This window comes from Pteronotus mesoamericanus, unplaced genomic scaffold (genome assembly GCF_021234165.1).
Source record: "Pteronotus mesoamericanus isolate MK-2021 breed Mesoamerican mustached bat unplaced genomic scaffold, CSHL_Meso_final contig_1201, whole genome shotgun sequence".
NCBI classification, from domain to species: Eukaryota; Metazoa; Chordata; class Mammalia; order Chiroptera; family Mormoopidae; genus Pteronotus; species Pteronotus mesoamericanus.
In genome coordinates, this window is record NW_026555042.1 from 638,200 (window position 1) to 661,770 (window position 23,571).

Consider the following 23,571-nt stretch of genomic DNA (forward strand, 5'->3'; position numbering starts at 1 on the left):
CGCGGGGAGGGAGGCACGCTTGGCGCGTGCGCAGCCGTCGGGCCAGGTCTGCTCAGACGCAGGGGCCAAAGGTCGGCGACTCCACCGCAAGAGCAGGAGGGCGCTGAGACGGGCCTCCCTCACCGCAGCCGCTGCTGCACCGCTGAGCCCGTGGGCTGGTTTCCGACTAAACGACGTGTCAGTAGGAGGCCCTGCTGGGGGCCACTGCCCGACCTGGCAGCCCCACGCCCCAGCGACCTGTGAGCTGCACTAGCTGGTCCTCCGGCCGGGCCCGCTCTGCCGGGCCCCGGAAGTCGCTGCGGGAAGGAGGCAGCGGCCCCTGGCAAGTCCCGTACCACGCGCTCCGACTGCGTGGCTAGTGCAGACGCAGCTCTGGGCAGAGCTACCGCGGCCTGTCGTACTTGCGGCCACCACCTGGGGCTGCCCTGTGGCTGCAGAGGCTCCATGGGCCACAGGCCACGGCCAGGGGCAGCCGCGTTGCATTGGGAACCCGAAACCCTGGTGGGCCTTCCGCCCTCCCCCGATGGACATGCAGGGGTGCAGCTGCTCTGGGGTTGGGGCACCCACAGAGGCCAGCTGGTCAAGAGGGCAGAAGGCAGGTCTGGGCTGGGGCCTCGCTGGCACCAAGGCACACGTGAGCTCGCCGCAGAGGGACCAGGGACCAGGGGTGGGACGTGGGAGAACAGCCGCCCGGGGTGGCGGGAGGCGGGGAGGCAGGTCGCCGGCCATGGGGGCGAGGGGCTGGCACGGCCCTTCGCTCTGTCCAGACTCTGGTCTGTCCCACTGCCCGTGAGACGGCCCCTTTCTTGGCAGCTGCAGACACCGTCCTGGGCCCGTCCCGGTCCGGGGTGCCCGGCAGCACAGGGCCGGGACCTGGGGCCGCCGATGCCCGTCCGGCGGCTGCAGAAGCTGCCCCGGGGCAGGAGGCAGCCTCCCCACGATGCTGGGCTTCAAGCGCTGCCACCAGGTGTTTGTTTTCTGGGGGACAAACGACACTTAGGGACCAAAAGAGCTTGGGGTGAGTCGCAACACCCGCAACACGTGCAACACGCGCAACACGCACCAGCGCCTTCTGTGAGAACGCGGCCACCACGCCTTCCGCCTCCCGGGCTGCCGCGGCCGCTGTGGCCACAGCTCGTCCCAAGGAAGCCCCCGGACACCCAGGCCTCGATCGGCGGGGCCTCCTGCTCTTCCCACTTGGATCGAATTCCATCTCCTCTTTGTGGGGCTTAAGCTGATTACCAGAGCAAGCAGCTCAGAAGGCTGAGGCCAATTTCCTTTCAGGAATTGGCTTAATGGGGCCGCGGCTTTCCACCCAGAGTCTGGGTTGCGGCGGCGGCGGCTCCCACGCGCGGCTGTAAACACCGCCGGTCTGGTCTGCGGCACCTGGGTCCCTTTGAGCAGAGATGGCGCCAAACCCCAGCATCTCTTAAGTGCCACCCACTGGGATAAAAGGGCGTCCTTGGAGTGTCAGGCGCAGAGGCCGAGCCCCTGCCGGCCTGCCCCGCGCCGGCCCCAGCCTTGTGCTCCAAGGGCGGCCAGGGCGGCCCTCGGCCTGCGGGTCCAAGGCCAAGCCCCGGGCAGGGGCCTCTCAGGCGAGGCAGGTTTAGCAGGGCTTTGCGGCGTCTGGGTGGCGCATGCGGGCCCCTGTTGGGTCTGTGGGCCTGTGTGAGCTGCGGAGCCACGGCTCAGAGGTGCGTGGGGTCTCGGCTGCGGCAGGCTGTCCCCGGGCGCCGTGGGCACCCCCGGCCGGCTGTGCCCCTCTGAGGCCCAGGGCATGGCCAGAGGGGAGCAGCAGCGAGCAGGGCATTACCTGGGGAGCAGAGGCTGCGGCTCCCGAAGGTCAGGAAGGTCACCGCACCTGGATGATACGGGGACATTCGGGGCTGGGAGAAGCTGCTCAGCTGCCGGGTCCAGAGTCCCGACCCACAGTCACCCACCGCCGGGCAGGACCGGATCTGGGCGCCACAACAGCGTCAAGGCCCCCAGCCCCCAAACAGAGCTGTCCTTACGCCCCGTGCTCGACCCCAGCGGTTCCCACACAGGGCAGCTCCTGCGGACGTTGCTTACGCGAAGCGGCACATCTGGGCATGGCCTTATGAAAATTGTCACACGTCCTGACTCGTCTTCGTGGCCGCGTGACACTCCGCCGAGCTCCCCTGCCCGCGCCCCCGAGGCGGCTTGAGGCTGAGTCTGCGGGAGGGGCTTGTGCAAGGGGCAGCGAGGGGGTCCCTCCCCGGTGCGCCCACAGCCGCCTGGGTGGCGGGCGCGGCGGGCAGGGGGTGGCGGCGGGCGGCCGGCTGACGCACCCGGCCCCCAGGTGTGCATTGTGCAGAAGCGGGACACGGAGAAAATGTACGCCATGAAGTACATGAGCAAGCAGCAGTGCATCGAGCGCGACGAGGTGCGCAACGTCTTCCGGGAGCTGGAGATCCTGCAGGGGCTGGAGCACGTGTTCCTGGTGAACCTCTGGTGCGCCCGCCGCCTGCCCCGCCCCCGCCCTGCTGCCTGCCCGGGCCGCCCCCCTCCCCCTCCCCGTGCACCCGCAGCCCCGCCCGGGCCGGGTGTCCACGGCACCCTGCGTCCTGAGGATTCCCACAAAGGAGGCCTGGGACCCGCGGCCTTTCTGGCAGAAAGTCCGTGGGGGAGAGTTGGGGGCCTGACTGAGTTGTTTCCACAGAAAGGGCCCCCAGACCAGCCCGAGGAGGTGGGGACCTGCAGGCCACAGCGGGTACCTCCCTTTCCCCCGGGAGTGCCCCAGCAAGGGGGCCTCCTGATCCCCCGACAGCCTCCTGCGGGGTGGGGCAACGTGCCCTCTCACGCGCTCGCAGACGGCGCGGACCCCGCGGACCCTGGCAGCGGTGCCCCCGGGCGGGCGAGCGGGACCCGGCCCCGCGGAGTGCGGGGCGCAGGGGTGGCCAGCCGTGCATGTGCCAGGTCCTCCCCCGGCGCCCACAGGTACTCCTTCCAGGACGAGGAGGACATGTTCATGGTGGTGGACCTGCTGCTGGGTGGGGACCTGCGCTACCACCTGCAGCAGAACGTGCAGTTCTCCGAGGACACCGTGCGGCTGTACATCTGCGAGATGGCGCTGGCCCTGGACTACCTGCGCGGCCAGCACATCATCCACAGGTGCGCGCGGCCGCGCCGAGCAGCGGGCTGCCTGCAGGGACGCCCCGCTCCCCCGCCACGCATCCCACGTGCTCTGCCCCCGGGGCGGCCCCGGCCGGCCCCCCGATATCCACGTGGGGCTGGTCCGACCCAAGCCGCCCCAGCTGGGTTCGGGCACACAGAGCCGCCGGGTCTTGGGGACTCCGGGGCCGCCTGGCCTGTGTGACTGCAGGGTCCCATGTGCCCATCTGCGCTGGGCCCCGGGGAGTCAAACCAATGTTCACATTAGCTGACAGCGGAGATAATAGGGCGATGAAGCTGCCTCCGTGGGACAGAACCCTAGGCGTGGTCTCCCAGAAAGTCAAGTGGCCTGGATTTCAGCGTCTCTGCCCTGGCGGACTCTGGGGGCAGGGTTGGTCAGGGGGCTGTTTCTGCTGCGGGGGCAGGGGCGGGGAGCTTCCGCTCCCTGTGTCCAGCGCTGGGCTCTTCTCTGCTATCTGTCTGGTCCAGAAGGTGGGGCTGGAGGCAGCTGGTCTGCCAGCTACGTCCATTTGTCGGGGGCCTAGGGCCTGGAGTCTGTCCACTAGGGCCCACGGTGGGCCTCCCTCGGGGGAGCCCCCAGCCCTGCCGGGGGTCACGGGGCAGGAACAGGAAGGATTTCTCCGCTTCCTGCTCCTTCTGCAGAGACGTCAAGCCCGACAACATTCTGCTGGACGAGCGAGGTGAGCAGGCGCTTGCGGCCGGCGGGGACCGGCGCCCTGCCCGCGGGACGCATCTCTGGTCCTCGGACAGCCGCCCCGACCTCTCTCCTCCAGGCCACGCGCACCTGACCGACTTCAACATCGCCACCATCATAAAGGACGGGGAGAGGGCGACCGCGCTGGCTGGGACCAAGCCGTACATGGGTGAGTGCGGCCCAGCCCCCCGCCAGCCTGCCTTCCCCTGCAGCCTGCAGCCAGCGGGCGGGTCCCTTCCTGAAGGCACACGGCAGTCAGTGTGAGGGACAGCGTGTTCGATCGTGCGGACGACCAAGTCACGCACGAGAGGGTGACAGGCGTGGCAAAGGGAGGGCCGGGCGCGCACGGCGGGCGGTGGGACCTGCCTGTGGACCCGGCCGTCCGTGGGGAGGGACCACAGCCAGGGGCGGCGGTTCTGGGTGCCAGCCCTGCGCCCGCGGGTCGGGGTGCTCAGCCACTCCTTCCCTTTCCGGAAAGCTCCGGAGATCTTCCAGTCTTTCGTCAACGGCGGGACCGGCTACTCCTTCGAGGTGGACTGGTGGTCGGTGGGGGTGATGGCGTACGAGCTGCTGCGAGGATGGGTACGGCCCCTCGGCCCAGCCCCGACCCCACGCGAGCCGGCTGCGCCCCCGGGTGGCCCCATGCCCGGGGTGGGGGGGAGGCTGCGTGCTCAGCCAGCAAGGACGCACGCTTTTAGCCACTCGGCTCAGAGTGGGGGCACAGTGCCCGGGCAGGCGCGGGGGGGCACTGCTGGGGCTCCTGGACGGCGGCGGGGGCTGTGCCCGGCCCGTCCCCACCCCCGGGCGGGGCCCTCGAGGCCCCCGGCCGCCCCTGTGGGAGGCAGCGTTCGGCCGTGCCTGACCGGGGAGGGGTGCCGGGAGCGCTGGGCCGCAGCGGCTCCGGCACAGCACCGCCTCCCTGCCCAGAGGCCCTACGACATCCACTCGAGCAACGCCGTGGAGTCCCTGGTGCAGCTGTTCAGCACCGTGAGTGTCCAGTACGTCCCCTCCTGGTCCAAGGAGACGGTGGCACTGCTGCGGAAGGTGAGCCCCGCCCGGGGCGCGGAGCCGCCGGGCCCGGCTGCGCTGGGTCTGTCTGGGGCTGTGGTGGGCAGCCCCTGGTCCCCGGAGGTGTCTCGTCCCTGCGTGTTTGTCTGGAGCCCCTCTCCAGTGGGCTCCCCGCCCGTCCACGCCGGCGATGTCCCGTCGCCGCCAGCCTGTCTGCCCACCAGCCTCGAGCTGACTGAGCCCTCAGCTCCCAGCCCGGGACAGGCACCCAAACCAGGCGCAGAGAACTTGGCCCTGTGCGGGCGCACGCCACACGTGCCGGAGGGCAGTCATGGGCGAAGGGTGCCTGCCACGCTGCGCTCTGGCCCCCTCCGCCCCTCCAGCCCCTCCGGCAGGTGGGCAGCCACCCTCGGGGGCGAGCGGAGAAGCCCTGAGACCCCCTGCGCCCCCAGGGCCCTTGGCCTGAGGGCACAGGGCTGTGGTGCTGCCACCAGCCTCCCACCCGTGGGCCCCGCTCCCGTCCTCCCTCCCCTGCCCCCCCCCCGCCCACTCGGAGAGCCGCGCTTCAAAGACACGGGGCCCCTCGGGACCAGGAGTGGGCGGGCGCCGGGCAGGGCGCACCCAGGGGCTCCCAGCCCCGAGTCCTGGCCTCCCAGGTCCTGCTGGGCAGGCCTGGCCCCGGCCTGGAGACCCTTGACCCTGGAGTTGCAGCCAGGCACCAAGAGGCCTCTCCCGGCCCCTAATGGAGCCTCGTCACCGAGCTTTCACCCCACAGAGCGCTCCCCGTACCTGCCCAGGGGGTCCCCAGGTGGGACCTCGGCCCGAGAAGCTTGAGTGGGGAGTGGGGATGGTCTGTGCGCCAAGCCCCGCACCCGGAGAGGCCTCGTGGGGCTTGAGGGCAGTTTCTGCCGGCAGCCGCCCTGCAGCTGGCCCGGCCGAGGCTGCCACCTGCTGGTGAATCTCAGCAGGTCGTCCTCTGCCTCCCTGGGCTCCGGGCTTAACCTGGCCACGCACACCACACTGCCCCCAGGCTGCGCCACTGTGCTGACCAGGTTGCCTGCCTGACCCTTGAGGCCCCGCATTCCCCAGCCTCGGCTCTGGCGAGACCCGCCGGGCGCCCTGGCCTGGACAGCTCTTCCCGGGGCGAGCGCTGGGCCAGGTCCCGCAGGGCACGGGGCGGCCCCGTCTGATGTGGCCTTGTTCCAGCTCCTCACTGTGAACCCCAAGCACCGAGTCTCCAGCCTCCAGGACATGCAGGCGACCCCATCACTGGCCAACGTGCTGTGGGACGACCTCATCCAGAAGAAGGTGGAGCCAGGTTTTGTGCCCAACGTAAGCCTGCGGGGCGGCCGGGGCCGGGGGGGGGGCGGACCGGGGGGGGGGGAGCCGGGAGGCGGGGTGGAACCGCGGGCGAGCCCCCACCTGCCCCCGCAGAAGGGCCGCCTGCACTGCGACCCCACCTTCGAGCTGGAGGAGATGATCCTGGAGTCCAGGCCCCTGCACAAGAAGAAGAAGCGTCTGGCCAAGACCCGGTCCCGGGACAGCAGCAGGGACAGCTCCCAGTCTGTGAGTGCGGGGCTTGGGCGGGGGGCTCCCCCGCCACGTCACCACCCCCGGCGCCCCGGCAGGGGGACACCTTGGAAGTCCTGCAGGCGGTCCTCCCGGTGTCCCGAGACCTTCCGCCGCCTTTCCCAGCCCCGTCGTCTGCCCCCGAGTCCTGCGGCCTCCGCGCCCCTCGCGGCCCCCGTGAGCCCAGGGCCCCCGTCGGGGCCCCGGCGTGGGGGCCCCGGCCCGCCCTGAGGCCCTGCTGCTCTCCCGGTGCCCGGAGCCCGGAGCCCGTCGCCCCGGCATCCCCCGTGCCCAGGGCGGCCCCGCAGGCCCGCGGTCCGGGAGCCACCCCCTCACCGGTCCCCAGCGGCAGGGCTGCCGGAGCGGCCAGCACACACTGCCACCGGCCCCCGCCGGGCGCACGCTCGATGTGGTGCCCGTGACGGGTCCTCACTCGTCCGGCCTGCTCGGGGCCAGGCCGCTCGCAGCCGACGCTGAGACGGGACTTTGTGCGCAGGGGATGGTGACCCCGGGACCCGGGAGGAAGTGGGGGGGAGGCGCTGAGCCACTGTGGTTTGGTCGCTTGGACACCGCCTTCCACGTCTGCGTCCCGAGTCTTGGGGCTGGGCGTCCGCCAGGACACCCTCCGGTCCCTGGCTGAGGGTCGCCTGGGAGGGGCAACCCCCCAGCTGCTCTGGCTAATGACAGAGTCCAGGCTTCGGGAGGAAGCCCAGGTGCAGGCAGCCCCAGGAGGAGAGGCCGGAGGGGCGGGGCCCCCGCCGCGGGGGGCGTGACGCCGGCTCGCTCTGACTGGCAGGAGAATGACTACCTTCAGGACTACCTGGATGTGATCCAGCAGGACTTCGTGATCTTTAACCGAGAGAAGTGAGTGCGCAGGGGGCGCTGGGGGGGCCGTGACGGGGGCCGAGAGGAGCTGGGGGAGGGGCCGGGGCTTTCAGGGCCACACGAGTCCCGCGCCCCAGCAGCACAGGGCACCAGGGGGCCGGGGGTCTGAGCACTGGTCCGGGGGGCAGCGGGGGTGGTCCACCCTCAGGCTCCTGCGAGAGGGGCTCCTCCAGAATTTTTGGTCCTAAAGGAGGGCCAGTGGCCAGGACCCCGGGCGGACACTCCGGGGACTTCCCTGACGAGGGCTGGTGGCCTCCTGCACGGCAGCTGCCTCCCCGCCATCAGCCGCTCGCTCGGCCAACGTGTACTGGGCGCCCGGGGCCGGGGGCGGGGAGTCACGGCTGGCTGGCCGGGAGGCCGCAAAAGCTGTGCGTCCGCCCGGGAGGGACAGAGCCCAGCACTGCGGGGCCCAGGGGAGGGGCGGCAGGGTGGGGCGCAGGGCCTCCTGCAGGAGGTGGCCTCGGGCTCTGGGAGGGCAAGCAGGTTTGGGGGGTGCTCTGTCCTGCCTCAGTGGCCGGGGGGACACGGGGGCACTGGTTTAGGACACAGGCCACCGTCCTGGGTGAGACAGGGGCTCGGCCACGGTCTCTGTAAAGCCTCACCCCCGAAACTGCTGACCCCAGAGCTGAACGGGCCCTGCCAGCTCCAGGCTGGAGAGGAGCCGAGGCCCCCGGGCCCAGAGGTGCCAGGAGGAGGCGCTGCTGGGCTGCCACCCCCGCCCGCCCACCCAGGACCTGCCCCACAGCCCCGCTGGCTCCCTGCTGGGCTCTGGTCCAGGAGACGCTGGGCGCCTTGTGCGGGAGCCCTGTCCCCAAAGGGTGCGCCCTGGAGCCCAGCTGACCCCCGGCCGCTGGGGAGGCCGGACGAAACCCCTCCCGGTGCTTCCCTGCCAGGCTGAAGAGGAGCCGGGACCCCGCCCGGGCTGCTCCTGACGCCGAGTCTGGGGACGCTGACAGCGAGGGCAGCCCCGCCCTGCCCACGTGCGGCCCCATCTGCCCCTCGGCGGGGAGCAGCTAGGCGCGCGCGGGCCCCCAGAGGGACGGGGCGACGGCAGGAAGAGGCCCGGTGTCCGCCCTCCCACTGAGCAGCCCGAGGAGCCCGCAGCCCCAGGCTGGGGGCCCCGCCCTGTCCCGGCCACAGCCTGCCGGAACAGCCGACCGCCGAGCGGCCACCGGGCTCTCGGAGGTGCCTGGTGACAAGAGGCCGCCAGCAGGCCGAGCGGTGGGCGAGGCCGACCTGCTTGCTGGCTGGCCGCAGGGTGGACCACGCGGTGGGCAGGCACTCGCATCGCTCGCCACCTCTGGGCTGTACAGGCCTGGCTGCCTGGTCCGGCCCTGCCATCGGCTGCCTGACGCCCGTGAGCTTGCCACCCCGAGCCTGGGGGTGGCCCAGGGTCCACGGTTCCCGTGCATCAAGGGGGAGGGTCGCGGGCCAGAAGGCGAGGGTGATTTTATAAATACAAGTGTTCCAGCACTTTCTGCAGTGTTGCTGTACCCTTTCACCCCCGAGACCCACAACGGACCCCCGACTCGGAGCCGGGGTTTCCCCATCCTGCGTCTGCAGAGCCGCCATACAGCTCGCGGGGGGCATGTGCGTGGGTCGGGCAGAGCCCCCCGCACGCCAGTCCTGCCACCCTGGGCTGGGGACCGCTGGGCTGGGGGCACAGACGGAGGCGCAGGGCAGGGGACACCCAGGACACAGCGGGTGTGCCCGCCTGGGGGCTCCGGCCAGTGACCCCCGGGGGAGGCCGCCCTGCGGGTGGGAGAGACCCCCGAGAAAGTTCTGGGCAATCGGTATCAGACACAGGGCGGGGGCAGGCTGTCTGGGCGTTTCTGAGACCCCAGGGAACAGCGAGCGGGTTTCTGCGCGTAGGTGGCAGGGATGTGGGCGTGTCTGGCCCCACGGTCACCCAGTCTCTCGCCGGGCAAGGGGCCCGGCGCCTTGGACGGCAGCCCCAGAAACCAGCTCTGCAGCTGCACCAACCTGCCCCCCGGGCCGCAGGAGCCCCGGGAGCTTGGTGGGACCAGCGCGACGGACCGGGCTGCCCGGGGCCCGGCCCCCACTTGCCTTCCCCGTGACCACAGCCACCCTGCTCGGGGGCGGGGGGACAGCAGGCAGGGGCGTTGCGCTCCTGGGGCGCAGAACAGGACCACATTTATAAGAGGCTGAGGCAAGGTCGGCCCAACGGTTCCTTGTCCTGGAAGGTTCTGGGCAGCCTAGCTTCGGGTCTGGATCAGAACCCCGGGCCCCTCTGCCGTGAGCAGGGCGGGGCCCAGGCTGTGTCCGCAGACCGGGTGTCAGGCATCAGCTGCTCGCTGGAGGTGGGCTCACGGCCGGGTGGCGCCCCCCGCGGGCCCCCCCCCCCCCCCCCTGCTGCTGTGGCCGGCGCACACCGGGTCACGATGTGGTTGGAGGCCCTCCCGGGCCACCCCTGTCCTCGCCCTCTGGCTGCCCCTGACCTGCAGGCCTGGGTTCAGGAGCAAGGTTCCCGGGCCCCTTTCCCAGGGGGACGCCCTCCCGCGGCGCCGACCCAGCCCCGCCCCTTCCCACTGTGGGTGGTCCGGGGACCCGGCTTCCCAGCTGGCCCAGTGCCAGGCTGCGGGGCAGCCGGAGGGGCGCAGGGGCCCGCGTGGAACCCACTCGCAGGGGCAGAGAAGTGGGGTAGCTCCGTAGACTCCAACCCAGACGCCTTTATTGACCCCGTCCCCGTGAGCCCGGGGACACAGCGGCGGGGGGGCTGGGCAGCACGCAGAGTCCTGGCTACGGCGTCCGGAGTGCACCAAACTGCTGCTCTACTCGACTACGCGCCGCGCCGCTCAGGGCAACGGGGCATCCTAGCTAAGGTCCTACCACCGCCCGGCGGACGGGTGGCTACAAGGGCGGAGGTTCGGTCCCCGGGAGGCTGTGCGGCCGGCGCAGGCGCTGTGCCCCGCTCCCGGGGGGTCCCCTGGAGTCGCAGCAGCCCCGGCAGGGCCCGGCTCACGGGGCTGCTCCTTGTGCCGAGGCGCCGGCCCCGGGGAGGCAGGTGGCAGGGCTGGGCTTCGAGAGGCAGTGGCTGGCACGAGGTGGGGCTCACCCCAGCCCCTCGCCTGGGTGCTGTGAGGCCCCGGGAGCCCCAACAGCCTTTGGGGGGGCACCTAGCACCCAGGCCCGGGCAACAACCTGAGCTGCCCTGGCAGGGACCCCTCCCCAGGTTCAGCCCTTGTAACAGAACCTGGGTCCCCCCGAGGAGAGTGTCTGGTGAGGGAAGAAGGAGGGGCCGAGCACCTTCAAAGTCAGTTCTACAAAGAGAAGGCTGACGGTGAGCTTCCCGTGCACCTGCCCCGCCCGCCCAGGACGGCGGCAGCTCCTCGCGCCCTGAGCGGTCCCGCGGCGCCTAGGACAGCGAGGTGATGTTGGAGCGCCCGCCGGGGGGCGCCATGATCTTCTGCGCCGTGCGCCTGGCAACGTGGTCGTCAGCCTGCGACCCTGCAGGGAGCGGGACGGGGCGTGCGCAGAGGTCGCAGGCCGGCCATGTCCAGAGGCCAGGAGGGCAGAGCCCGCCCGCCCGCCCGCCCTGCGGGTCCCTGATGCTCCCCCGTGGGGGGCCACGGCAGGTAGACCAGGTGACAGGCAGGTGCTCCTGTCACCGAGGCCTTGGACGCAGAGGGCGGCCAGGCCTACGTTTGCAGCAGGCAGGGGACCGAAGGTCAAGCCGGTTGGGGCGCAGGCCAGTCCTGCCTCGTCCCCGCGGTGGGTCTCAGGCCGCCCTGCACGGCGTGGATTTCGAAGGGGACTGTTCCCCGGCTCCGTGTCCCCGGGAGGTGACCTCCCCAAGGGCAGGTGGCCCCCACCCGAGGGCTGGAAGGAGAGGGAGGGCCTGGCCCGGCTGCAGGAAGCACCTGGGGCTCACGTTTCCGGAAGGTGCCGCTGCAGAGGCCGCAGGCAGCAGCCGGCCCCGGGGGCTGCCCGAGCCCCCCCCCCCCGCCGCCCCCCACCCCCGAGCCTGTCCCTGAAGGGCCCGTCCTCAGCGTCGCTCGCGCCGCAGCGGGGCTGGGGCGCAGCCACGGGGTGGAGCGAGGGACTCCCACGAGGCCCCGGAGGCAGGGCGCCCCACGGCCGACGCTGGGGCAGGGAGCCTGGCCTCACAGCCCCGGGCCCTGCTAGCAGAGGCCCCCCACGGGCACAGGCCCAGCTCACCTGACAAGCTGAAGCCCGACTGGTGCAGGTTCCGCACGGGCGGCACCGAGATCTTCCCGGAGCAGGGCCCGCGGGCCTGGGCGCTGCCGCCGGGCTTGGCCGGCACCATCACCTCCTGCACCAGCCCGTCGTAGAGGCCGCGGGGCACACCGTGGACCTCGGCCAGCTGCGGGGCGGGGGGCGGGGGTGAGGGCTGGGCCGCCCTGCGGCGGGAGCGAGGGGCTCCTGCCGAAAACCTGGCCGCCCCGCGCTGTGGTGTCCCCCCCCCCCCGCCCCCTGGCCGGGCTCAGAAGCCCTGGGACTCCCTGCCAACAGGGCGTCTGCCTGTGCGCAGACACCCGCCTCCTGCCCCGCCCACCTGCGCACACGTGCGCACTCCTCCCGCGCCCTCCCACGTGTGCGCCCCTCCCCCTCCCGCCTGCACACGCACCTCCCTCCCCAGCGGCAGGGGCTCTGCTCAGACAAGGGCGGCCCCACGGAGGAGGCTGCTGTTTGGGATCGGAAACTGGCCCCCCCTACAGCCCCGGCGCCTCGGCTCTGGTGTGGCCCCGCTCTGGCCCGTGGGAGGCCCTGGGATGGAGCCCCCTGAACAGCTCCCACCGCCGGAGGCACTTCCCAGCAGCCACCACGACGGGCCAGCGGCCCGTGGACGGAAGCGAAACCTTCCGACGCGCTTCTGTCTCGGCGGCCGCCCCCCGACCCCGGGGTGTGTGGTTAGACTCGTGGCTGCCCGGCCTGAGCTGGGTCCTGCCCCGGAGCCGGTCCCAGGCAGAGGTGCAGGGCCGGGGAGATTCGCTGAGGGGCATCCAGTGACAAGGACGCGGGCCTGAGCCCAGCCCCACCCCTGGTCCCGGGTGCACGATGGGGACCCCGTCGCAGGCCCGCGCCCCGTACGTCACTCCGCTGGGCCCGGCTGTGCGTGAGGCGGGGGCTGCGACCTCGCAGAGTCTGCCCGGAACCCTCCCGGAGCTGGCCCAGCGCTGCTTCCCTGGCCCCGGGCGGGGGCAGGGCTGACCGGGAGCAGGGGCCCCCCGCCCGCCCCACGCCGGCGCAGGCCTCACCCTGTGGCGCGCCTTGATCCTCTTGTAGACGAAGTCGGGGAACGTCTTCCGAGGGATGAAGCGGCCGGCCCCGGGCGTGGCACACAGCTGCCCGCCCTCCAGCACCACCCTGCCCTGGCTGATGACCACGGCGGGCACCCCCCGGCACTCGAGGCCCTCGAAGATGTTGTACTCCACGTTCTGGGGAGGCAGGGCCGAGGTCCAGCACCGCCCCACGACACCGTCCCCAGGGGACACGTGCGCCTGTGTCTGACGGGACGCGGTCGCCCCAGGAACTGGCCATGACCTCCCGCGCCTGCCCCCGAGCCCTGTTTCTCAGGAGGAAGGGCGCGCGGACGAGCCTGCGCGGGGGGACTGGTCATGAACATTGCGGCCACGGGTCCCCACAGAGACGGCTGCAGTCGCCCCATGGCCACCCTGGACCCCCTGGGCAGGCGGCCGGGCCTCACCCCCGCCCCCCACCCCCTCACCAGCCCCAGGACCCAGCCCCTCTCACCAGGTTGTGGGTCTTGGCGGAGATGGTTTTCGTGGCCTTGGGGTCCCACAGGACCAGGTCGGCATCAGAGCCCACGGCCACCCGCCCCTTCCTCGGGTAAAAATTGAAGATTTTGGCGGCATTTGTACTGGTCACAGCAACGAACTCATTCTCATCCATTTTCCCTGAGGCCTGGGAAGCAGCAGGAAGGCCAGCTGAGGGGTCCGGGGCTCTGCGGGGACACCGCGGCCCCCCCCCACCCCCAGGGGCCGCGCGTGGCATTTAGCCCGCACTCCCAGGGCACGCAAGCCGATGGGTCGGGCTCAGCAGCCCGCTGGCATCTCCCCGTCCCTGTGCCCGGGGCCTGGTCCCTGTGCTCACGTTGTGGGTAAACGGAGAAGCCTCCACAACGCCTGTGTCCCCTGAGGACACGACCATCTCCCCCAGATGGCGGGCGGGCGGGGGACGCGGGGCAGCGAGGGGGGCCGGTCGGGGCCTCGGCCCGGGAGGGGGTGTGGCGGGGGTGCCCGGCAGAGCTGTCTGGGGGAGGCGGGCGTCTGAGACCGCGGGCACCCTGGGGAGGCCGCTCGCCTGCGGGGCGTCGCACCGGTGTGACGTGAGGGTGGGGGTGCCTGGCTGCAGGGCTGCGGGGCGACACCCCGGGGCCCACGCACTGGACCCCAGTCCTCGGGGGCATTTCCTGGTTCAGTTTCCCGCCGCGACGAGCCGGCAGATCCCGGCTCGCCCGGCGTGCCAGGCCCTGGGACTCACCACGCACTTCTCCCAGACCACCGACATGCGCTCCTGCACGCCGTTGGTGCCCTCGGGGATGAGGGCGAAGTTGTCTTTGCCGACGGCCTTCTGGGCGGTGGTGAAGGTGCAGTGGGCACTGCCGGTCACCTGGAGGTCCCCGCTGGAAACAAGCGGGGCCGGGGAGCCCAGCTGCGTGAGGCCGCGCTGGGCGGAGCCCGTGCGCCCGGGCGGGGGCGGGGCAGGGCAGGGCAGAGCCGGCGGACGCGCGGCGGAGCTGCCGCCCCGGGTAGGTGCTGGGGAGGCTGGAGCTGCCCACGGCCGAGTTCACGCCGCAGGGGGCGCGCGGGCCACCTGGGGCAGCGGCTCCTCACCTGGACAGCAGGGCGGCGAGGTGCTCGGCAGTGGTGGCGTCCGGGCTGATCGGGGGCGACGTCACGAAGGCGGCGGCCTTCGCCCAGTTCTCGCTCCAGCACTGCGAGCCGTCGGCGCCCAGCCCGGCTGCAGTGGGCTCCCCGAACACAGCCACACCTGCAGGGAGGCCGGGGATGGCAGCCGCCCGCCTGCACACCCGCCGGACCCGCGAGGGCGGAGGCCCCTCTCCTGGGGCACCTGGCCCTGCTCCCTCCCCCCCCTCCCCCCAGCCCCCCACAGGCAGGCGAGGCTCCTCCCCGCTCCCGCTGTGTGGGCGCCCTGCGGGCAGAGAGCACCCGGGCTCTCAGGACGTGCATCCCAGCCCCTGGATGCACAGAGGGGTCCAGTGAGCAGCTGCGTGGGCTCTGGGGGCTCAGCTGGGCACGGCGCCCCGGCCCAGCCGGCCTGTCCCCTTGCCTCAAGGCCCCATCGAGCAGCTGCTGCTCCAACCAGAGGGGGGAAGCCCCTCTAGCCACACAGGGACCGGGGGCGACCCCTGCAGGCCACAGGGGGAGGGGATGCGGTCGAGTGAGGCCGCTTCTCAGTGGGGCCTGCCTCAGCCCCAGTGGAGCCTGACCCCTGACCCCGGGGACCCCCCCCAGCAGCGGGGCCCAGGCCCAGCACTCACCCCTGCGCTTGGCTCGGGCCACCACGTCGGCTGCTCCCTTGCTCATCACCTTGGTGACATACAGTGGGCAGCTGGCCTGCTTGGCGATGGTGACGGCTCGGAACACAGCCTCGACCTCCACCTGGGGACAGGGAGGCTCAGGCCCGCGCAGGCCTCCTGACCAGTGCGGGCACGGCGGGCCCACGGCTCCCCACGTCCTGGGCCCAGGGGAGCACCCCTGCGTCAGGGAGGACCATGCCGTTCCCAGGGCCCAGCCACGCCGCTGCCTTGGCCTCGAGTGCCGGGCTTGAGGGACCGGCGGCCACAGGGGACACGCACCTGGTGGGGGGACAGGTACCCGGGCCAGGGAGCCAGGACCCACCCCCGGGGGCGCCGTCAGTGCTGGGGAGTCACGGCGGGCAGAGTGCCTACCTCCTCAGGGCGGCTCAGCACGTGGCCCTCGGGGCCGGTGATGCCGAGCTCCAGCAGCCGCTTCTGCTCCTGAGGAAGCCGACACGGTGCCCGTTCCAGCCCCGGTGCCCGGCCAGGGCATGCGCTCCCCGCCCGGGGTTCCTGCTCCCCAAGCCGCGTCCGGGCCCCCACCGACCACAGGGGACTCCGGCTCGGGGGGGACGCTGGAGAGGAGACTGCAGCTGCCGGGGGCTAGACGAGGGGGCGGGGCCGGGCGAGCGCGAGGGACGCGCCTGAGGTCCCAGGGCGGCCCCACTGGCGTGGCTGCCGTGCCGCGTGTGCACGGGGCTCTGCACAGGCCCACGAGCCTCCCAGGGGCCCCGCAGCACCTGCGCCGCGGGCACCCCCTCACGGCCCCCCGTCTGAGGGGAAGGCGCGTGGGCGCGCCCTGTGCCCCCCGGGTCTGACAGGAGGACAGGCACGTGTCCCACACGTGGGCTCACCCATCGGCAGGACGACAGGGGCCTGCCCCGCGAGGGCCCCGCACCCGGGCGGGGGGCACGGAAGCCCCAGTCTCCGTCGCCCCCACGTAGGTTTGGTGGAAGTTTCGACAAGTGGGTGCCCACAAAAAAATCTGCTCCGGCACAGAGCCCCCAGGTTCCCCTAATTCCCAGCTTGACCGCTGACCCTGGGCGCAGGGCTCACGGAACACGTCCGGTGCCCCGCTCAAGGCGTGGGGGACCAAGGGCTCCCGCCCTGCTGTCCGGCCGCCCGCCCGCCCCGCCCCGCCCCAGGCGGCCCTGCCCGCACCTCCTCCACCAGGTCCCCGTTCTCCGCGTGCACTTGAGCCAGGGCTCCCAGGTCCCGGATGATGCTGAAGATCTCGTACATCTGCGGGGAGAGGCCGCGTGGGGCTGCGCCTCACCTGGCAGCAGCCGGGGTCACCCGCTCATCCCCTCCCCTGGGCGCCGGCCCCTACCTGGCCGTCGGTGCACTGGCACCTGTCCTTGTACGCCATGAAGACCAGGAAGGAGTTCACACCTGGAGGGAGGCAGGAGGGCTCAGCTGCTCCACCCCCGGGGGCCTCCAAGCCGGCAAGGTGGCCCGCAGGCCCCAGCCCCACCTCCACCTGCAACGGGCGGCGGCAGAGGCAGCCCCACACCCCCTTCCCTGCGTCTCAGGCCCCGGGATCAGGGGCCAACGGTTCCCCAGCAGCAAATGCTGGGGAAACCCCTCCCAAGCCCCGCAGGGCCCCTCGCCCGCTCCAGTGTCCTCTGACGCCTGTTACACCCCGCGTGAAGGCTCAGGGCCCTTCCAGCCCAGGCGGCCGCAGCGCGAGACGGCGTCAACGCCTCCCCCCAGAAGGGCCTTAATTCGCCAGGAAAACAAATGGCACGTTTCTTTCGTCCACAAGCAAGACCAAGGGAACGGCGGTGGCAGCTGTGACCACTGCAATGGGGACGGTCACAGGAGGCGTCCCTCGGACAGGGAGGCAGACGACCCCTAGTCCGCATCCTCTGGACGCAGAGCAGACTCTCGGGCGACTCCTGTCCAACGCCCCCCACCCTGAGGCCGGGCCGCCTGCCCCGGGGTCAGAGGACACCACGTCCCGCTCAGCACCGCCTGCCTGGGGGGCTCCCGGCCGCCGGCCCCCAGGCAGCCCCGGCCCCGGCCCCGGCCCCACGGGGCCGCTCACCCTTGTCCTTGACCAGGGCCTCCAGCTCCTCCCTGGTGCTCTCGTGCCAGCGGGGGATGTCCACGTGCAGCGAGTAGTCGCAGCAGGCCCCGCTGTCCGCACGCTCCCGCCACTGCTCGTAGGCCGCCAGCAGGCTCACCCCCACGTCGGGGAACACGTGGTCCACTGTGGGGGCAGCACCGTCAGCCGGGCCCCCGCCCGGCCCGGCCACTGGGAACGACCTCCGACTCCATTCCCGAGAGATCGGCACGGAGCAGGGGCCGCCGGTGCCTTCCTGGGGGCTCAGCCCGCGGGGAGCCTGCCCGGCGGTGCTGCCCCCGCCTCCAGGCCTCCCTAGAGCACAGGGACCCGCCCTGGGTGCTGCCCACCTCGCTCCCCGGTGCTCACGTCACAGCCCGAGAGCACGAGGGCCAGCCGGGGCCTCAGCCTCCAGCGCAGGTGCCCCAGAGGTCGGGCCGGGAGGGCCGCTGTCCACGGTCCCCGCTGTCCCTGCTGTCCAAGCAGGGGGCTGGCTTCCCCGGGCCTTCCGGACCGCACACCCCGTAGTCAGGGCCACCCGTCCCGGGGGAATCTAGGGGTGCGCAGGGCCGTGGCACCATCCCCCCGCACCTGCCCACCTCGCGCCCCAAGTCCAAACCCCGCTCACAGCCGCCCCCGGCGAGGGAAAGCGCGCGGGGTACGGGCGGCCCACGGGAGGGCCCAGCACCCCCGGGCCCGGGCCGGCGCCTGCCTCCTCAGGCACAGCCCTCACGCGGGGCCCCTTATGCTCTCACAGCTCAGCCGGGGGGGCCGGGAGCCTGCGGGAGGGGCGCCGGTCCCACCCTGCGGGCTGTTCGCGGCTCCCGCCTGGGGCTGGCAGGTGGAGGAAGCAGATGGCTCGGCAGAAGCCAGCCCCGGGCCTGCAGCATCTCTCTCCCCACGGCGACACCTCGCAGCGTGTCTGATGCCTCGGCGTTGGCACGAGCAGGCAACGTCAAGCATGCAGGCGGCCTGGCCGGCTGGGGTCCCTGGAGACCGGCATGAGCCATGGCCTGACGTGACCCGTCTTCGCCGTCCAACCAAGACGGACCATCGTGGGTTTTTTCACGCTGTTGCCGAGTAAACCAACCAAGCCATGATTTTGACGAAGGCCAACCATCCCATGCGACGTAGCCCACAGGCCCCAGCGCGGCCTGTCCGGTGGCGGCAGTCACGGTTGTCACCGAGTACTTCCCGCGCACGGGCACCCTCGTGTGCACAAGTCCGCTTCCGCCCCCTCCCGCCTCACGAGGAAAGTGTGACTCGTGAGAGCCAGCTGCTCCCTGAGGTCCCCGGTGAGGCCTCGGTGGAGCAGGGTCCAAACCGTGCGTGAGGCCGGGTCTCCGGCGCAGCCGGCAACCCAAGGCTGCAAGCGGAGGGCTGGGCCTGGTGTCCCGTCCCGCCCTCCCGTCCTGGCTCGCTGAGAGCAAGTTCACTGCACAGGGCTCACACGGGACTTCCCCGCTGAGCTCCACGGGCTTCATGCGGACAGCACGTCAGCCGAAGGTGCACAGAGGCAGCTTAAAGGAAAGGCAACTCTGGTGGCTGCCGACAGGGTGATAGGTAGGTTTTTGTCACCCTTTTTCTAAACACACAGCGCCCGTGTTTAACTCCCCTGGACGCAGGCAGGAACTTGCTGCAACCCAGGCCTGCGAGGGGTGAGGTTCGGGAGCACACGTTCCAGGCGACGCGCTGCTCGCTTGTGAGGAGCATCTGGGTTCCCCAAACCCGGGCCTTGACCAGTGGCGGGCCTCCCGGGAAACAATAAATAACGAGGTCCCCTCCTATGTGCTCCCCCGCACCCCAGGAGCATCCCAGAGCCGGCCCACCAGTGTGGCCAGCACGGGGGACGGGGGGACCAGGGACGGCACTCCCGGGCTTTGTGACCGGGACATGAGAGAGGGGAAACGGGACTGGGAAAAACCCCGCCGTGCGAGATGCGTCCTGAAACGCACGCACCCGGCCAGGGCGCCGCGGGGCGGGGGCGGGGGCGCGGAGCCTGCCTGCAGCGGGGACACTCACATATCATGGTGGTCCCGCCCGCCAGGGCCGCCTTGGTGCCCTGGCAGAAGTCGTCGGCCGGGGTCATGCCCAGGACGGGCATCTGCAGCCTCGTGTGCACGTCGACCCCTCCCGGAAGCACCAGCAGGCCGTGAGCGTCGATGGTCCTGATGCCCCCAGGGACGACAAGGTTTTCTCCAATTTGCCTGGATGCGGCAGAGAGAGGGGCCGCGGGTTAGGAAGAACCCCACGCGGCCCAGGAACGGGCCCCGGGTGCGCAGCAGAGCCATGGGGCGCGCGTTTGGGCTCCTGCCCCCGAGGAAGCGGCCGCCCCGCCAAGGCTCCCTGGGCTCCTGAGGCTGTCAGAGGGCAAGTCGCCCGGCCTGGGGGCCAGCCCCGAGGGCACGTCACAGTCCCGGGGCGTCCGCCGAGGAGTCCACGTGCCCTTCGCCGACTGCTGGCTGGAGAGGCATCACACCGATGAGCAGAGAAGCTACCGGCGTGGCCAACGACAGGGGGCTCCACGTCCCAGCCTTGCTGGGACGCAGCGAGAAGCACGGACACTGTCGCCCTGCTTCTGAGACGCACGACTAGCAGGCGCAGCGGCCCCCCCACCCCGGGCCTGCGCCACAGTGGCTGGCGGGAAACGGCGACGCGCGAGGTGGACTCCACAGGACTGCACGTCCCGGCGAGCACGCCGTCGGCTGTGCACCGCGGCCAGGGAGGGCGCTTCCGGCGGGCACTTACTTTATCAAACCGTCTTCCACGTACAAGTCGGCGTAAAAGGACTGGTCATCGTTCACGACCTTCCCGCCTTTGATCAGAAGGCGGTCACTCTACAGCAAACAAGCAAAAAAAAACAGGGAAGTTTTCTCCAAACTGAGTTACCCAACAACATCCTTGGAACAACACCTCAGTCTACAGGAGACTCCGGCCGGGGAAGGGAACGTTCGGGCATAGTCTGTGCATGGAAAACCCAACGCAACGGAAAAGCCAACAGCACCGTCCCCTGGGAGGAGGGGCGGAGGGAGGCAGCCCCACCCACCCCTCAGGGCCCTGCGCCCGCCCAGCGCCTGCGGCACAGCCGGGCAACCGCCAGCCAGCGGACGCCCTGCAGCGGGGCCTCCCCTTCCCGCCTCCCCCACTGGCCAGCGGTCTGTCCCCACCAAGGGGGTGCAGGGACAAGCAGGGAACCTGGCTCCTCGCTTTGTTAAGAAAGCCACCATGAGCAAGTGTTGTGATGGAATGGGCTCCACCGATGTCCTCAAGCCTGTCCCCTAACTCGACACCCAGGCCGGGGGCAGAGGCGGGCAAAGTCCCACAGCGTCTGCGCTGGCCCGGAGGGCTGCCCTCCCCCTCGGTCCCCCCCGCCCCCCGCCACTGCCTCAGAGAAATGGCACACAAGGCCACTCCACCGTGACGAACACGAGAGGACAAAGAGGGTGACGCGGTGGAGGGCGGGGGAGGAGTCGGGCGCCTGGGGACCGGCAGGGCCTGCCGCGGGGCTGAGGCCCACACGTGCGAAGGCCGGCGGCCGGCGGCCGGCGCACCACCAGGAAACACGGCCACCGGGGGCTGGCAACTTCCGGGGGGAGTGGTGGGACCGCTGGGCCGCCCGCGGGGCTTCCGCGGGGCCTCGGCGGGGCCGGAGGAGGTTTCAAAGAGACCGCATTGGCTCTGCAAGGAAGGAGCCTAGAACCCGGATGGAAACAGGTCCGTCGCTCAGTGGTTTCTGAGGCTGCCGGGTGAGAGGAGGGGCCCCGGGCCAGGGGGGCCCCGAGAGGCTGCGGGGATGAAGGGCTGGGGAGGCATCGGGCGCCCACAGCTGCGGTGCTGCCCAGAAGCTCCCCAGGTGGGTGGAGAGCACAGTGTCGGGGGCGAGCGAGCCGGCCGTGGCGAGTCCACCGCGGCCCGGAGCTGGGGCCTACGCGAGGCAGGGCCGAGGCCCAGCCGCCACAAACGCTCCACGCGCCCCACCAAATGTCGGGACAAAGCGGGGTGCGGTGTGAGGGCTGTTGGGTGGCAGCCGGACCCCGGGGAGCACGACGGAGGGCGGAGCCGAGTGTGGGCCAGGGCGGCCCTCCAGGGTGCCCACCGCTCTGGTAGACGAGGACAGCGCCCCCCAGAGGCCCGGCTGGAGCTCAGCGGAGGGCAGGGCAGGAGGGGGCCTGGGGCTCCTTCGGCTCCAGCAGCCCGACGCCAGGGGGGCCGAGCCCGGGCAGTGCCCTGGGAGGGAGCTCTCAGAGCCTCTCCAGTGGCCAATAAGCCAGGGCTGCCGAGCCAGGTGATGCTGTTCTCCGTCCTCACCGACACCAAGGACCTTTCGGAATTCTCAGGTGAACCCCCCCATCGAGTCTATAAAAGGCAGCCCCCACCATACAGCCCGGAGCGGATAATTCTACATTTTACATGAGCTGAATAACATAAAAAAAAATTCACGCCTGGTAAAAGCGACATGAAATCCACATACCCCCCTTCCCAGTTAGGAAGGGACTTGTGCCCTGCCCCCTCACTCTCCCACCCCAGTTTTCAAGTATCTGGCCTTGGAACCCAAAGAGAAAAGCTGTGGTGGGGGGGCCCGACGCTCAAGATGGGGCGGAAGTTCCCCTCAACCAGCCCTTGCCCAAGGCCACCCATGGAAAGGGGTCTTCCTGACCCCCAGCCCCACTCCTACCCACCCCCTCCTCTCCCTGCCGGCCAGCATCGGGGGACCCCTCCTGCCCCGGGGGACAGGGCTCCTTGAGGGGCTCAGGGGGCGAGCCGGCCGACGCAGCGACCCACCGCCCGCCCACAGAGGCCCAGTCCCGAGTCGTGTCGGAAACCCCGCGCCCACCACCCCCGCCACCGGCCAGCTGGCGCCCCGGCTCGTCCCTCCCCCACGTCGCGGGCTCCCGGTGCCTGGAGGGGAGGCTTTGTCTCCTGGCAGCGGAGGGCGGAGGGTCGGTGCGTGTGCGTGTCACGGGGTCTCTCCCCCCGGGGTTGGGGGTGTCCGCTCTGCGCCTAGGGAGCTCGCCTCCCCGTGGTCCCCGAACCCTGGACGCAGGGAGGGGGTCGGTTCGGGCTGCCAGGGGCTCCGGCGAGAGGCCAGGCAGAGTCGCTTTGTCTCGGAGGGAACACGAGCCCGGGCCGCCGCGCGCGCGCAGCCTGGGGGGCGGGCGGGCGGGCGGCCTGGGGGCGGCTGCGCCGCGAGCGGCCGCTCCAACAAAGGGCCGCGCCACCCAGGACCGTGAGCGGAGTTTGAGGCCCGATCCACAGCCCCCGCGGCCACCGCGGGGAGCGAGGCGTGTCTGCGCGCTTTGGAGAGGGGGCCAGGCCCGCGTCCCCCCAGGCTGAGCGGGGATCCCAGGGAGCCAGCAGGGCCCGGGCCGGCGCGCCTGGCTAGTGAAGGGGTCGGGCCGCGCTACGGGAGACCCCGGCCGGGGAAGGGCCGGCGCCCGGACAGAGGCTTGTGCGGGGAGGGACTCGGAGGGCGGGGGGCCTGGAGCGCGGATGTCCAGGCCGGGGACAGAAGGCGCCGGGCGGGCACAGCGGGCCGGGTGCGGGGCTCACCGTGATCCGGGGGATGCTCTTCTTGCCTTGGAAGGACATTTTCCTCTCGTCCGGGGGTCCGGCCTGCAGGTCCGGGGCGGGGGCCGCTGGAGCCGGGCGCGGGGACGCGCGGAGCCGGCGGGGACGTGGGGGCGCCGGGTGTCGGAGTAGGAGCGCGCGGTTCGCGTGGCTGCGTTCCAGGCCCCGCCCCGGGCAGGCCCCGCCCCCGGCCCGCGGCTGCTCATTTGCATTCGAGTCCCGCCCCTGCCAGGCCGAGCACCCCGCGGCCGGTCCCTCAACTGCCGACCCCAGGTCCCCGCACTGGCTCTGCCGTCACCCTCTGCCGCCCCCGCGACCTGCGGGCCCCGCGCCCCGGAAGGAGCGAGGTCAGCCAGTGTTCGTCAGGCCAGTCCCTTGAGGCCTGAGGCGCCCAAGGCTCGGGGGTGGACCCCAACCTCGAGTTCAAGTCCGCAGCCGGGCTGCCCGGGAAGGGGTCTCCCGCCGAAGCCGAGCCCCTCGGGGACCGCCGGGTGGGGACGCGGCGCTAGGCTGCACGCTGTCCCTGGCGTCGACCGGGCGGTGGAGACACCTGCCAGCGAGGCTGCGCGTCCAAAGTTTGGGGACGGAGGGAGGGACAGGTTGCAGAGTCACCCGAGATGGAGAGACATATAACGAAACAGCCGCGCAGAGCCCGGGGCGGACGCGCGGGAGGCCCAGAGCCGGGCCCGAGGCCGAGCCTCGACGGGGCTGGGGAGCGAAAGCCGAGCGGAGGAGCCGCGGACTGCGACTGGCCAGCCGGGCGAGGCCCCGCCTCGAGCCCGTGTCTCCCCGGAGGCGCTGGCCGAGGTGGGAAGAGGGTGCGCTTCCTCCCCGCGCGCCACCCCCACGCCCGGCGGCCGCCCGATGCGGGTGCGCGGTGTCTCAGGGAGTCGGGAGCCCACATCCCCGCCTTCGCAGCCTCTTCCCTGCGGCCACTGCCTCCCTGGGCCGCCGGCTGGGCCGCGTAGGGCCTGCCTCGCAGAGCCGCTGCGGCCGCTGACCGTCTCGCCCGGCGCTTGCAGGCCCTGAGTCCCGCGTGGTCCGCGGTCGGGCTCCCTGGCTCGAGGGCCCCGGCGGCTGCTG

At 71.9% G+C, this 23,571-nt stretch overlaps 2 protein-coding genes across 3 annotated transcripts in view; one reads left to right on the top strand and one right to left on the bottom strand.

Moving 5' to 3' along the window:
* STK32C (serine/threonine kinase 32C) overlaps window positions 1-8,326 on the top strand; it is a 36,964-nt gene extending 28,638 nt beyond the window's left edge. The window contains exons 3-12 of one of the 2 annotated variants that reach the window (XM_054585007.1): window positions 2,321-2,472; window positions 2,959-3,132; window positions 3,796-3,833; window positions 3,927-4,016; window positions 4,326-4,429; window positions 4,775-4,891; window positions 6,062-6,187; window positions 6,290-6,421; window positions 7,221-7,288; window positions 8,203-8,326. In XM_054585007.1, the coding sequence (XP_054440982.1) occupies window positions 2,321-2,472; window positions 2,959-3,132; window positions 3,796-3,833; window positions 3,927-4,016; window positions 4,326-4,429; window positions 4,775-4,891; window positions 6,062-6,187; window positions 6,290-6,421; window positions 7,221-7,288; window positions 8,203-8,326 (1,125 nt within the window). Of the gene's footprint in view, window positions 1-2,320; window positions 2,473-2,958; window positions 3,133-3,795; window positions 3,834-3,926; window positions 4,017-4,325; window positions 4,430-4,774; window positions 4,892-6,061; window positions 6,188-6,289; window positions 6,422-7,220; window positions 7,293-8,202 lie in introns of those variants that run through there. The other variant, XM_054585015.1, reaches the window with a different exon arrangement.
* A 1,936-nt stretch (window positions 8,327-10,262) lies between these two features.
* DPYSL4 (dihydropyrimidinase like 4) lies at window positions 10,263-22,566 on the bottom strand. The gene is made up of 14 exons (XM_054585026.1): window positions 22,471-22,566; window positions 19,669-19,757; window positions 18,943-19,127; window positions 16,903-17,067; window positions 16,186-16,247; window positions 16,017-16,097; window positions 15,228-15,296; window positions 14,817-14,937; window positions 14,149-14,305; window positions 13,796-13,937; window positions 13,046-13,216; window positions 12,550-12,729; window positions 11,489-11,654; window positions 10,263-10,777 (listed from the first exon to the last, which is right to left on the bottom strand). The coding sequence occupies exons 1-14, from the start codon at window positions 22,507-22,509 to the stop codon at window positions 10,686-10,688; spliced, it is 1,719 nt and encodes a 572-aa protein (XP_054441001.1). The 5' UTR covers window positions 22,510-22,566; the 3' UTR covers window positions 10,263-10,685.
* Between the last annotated feature and the right edge of the window lie 1,005 nt (window positions 22,567-23,571).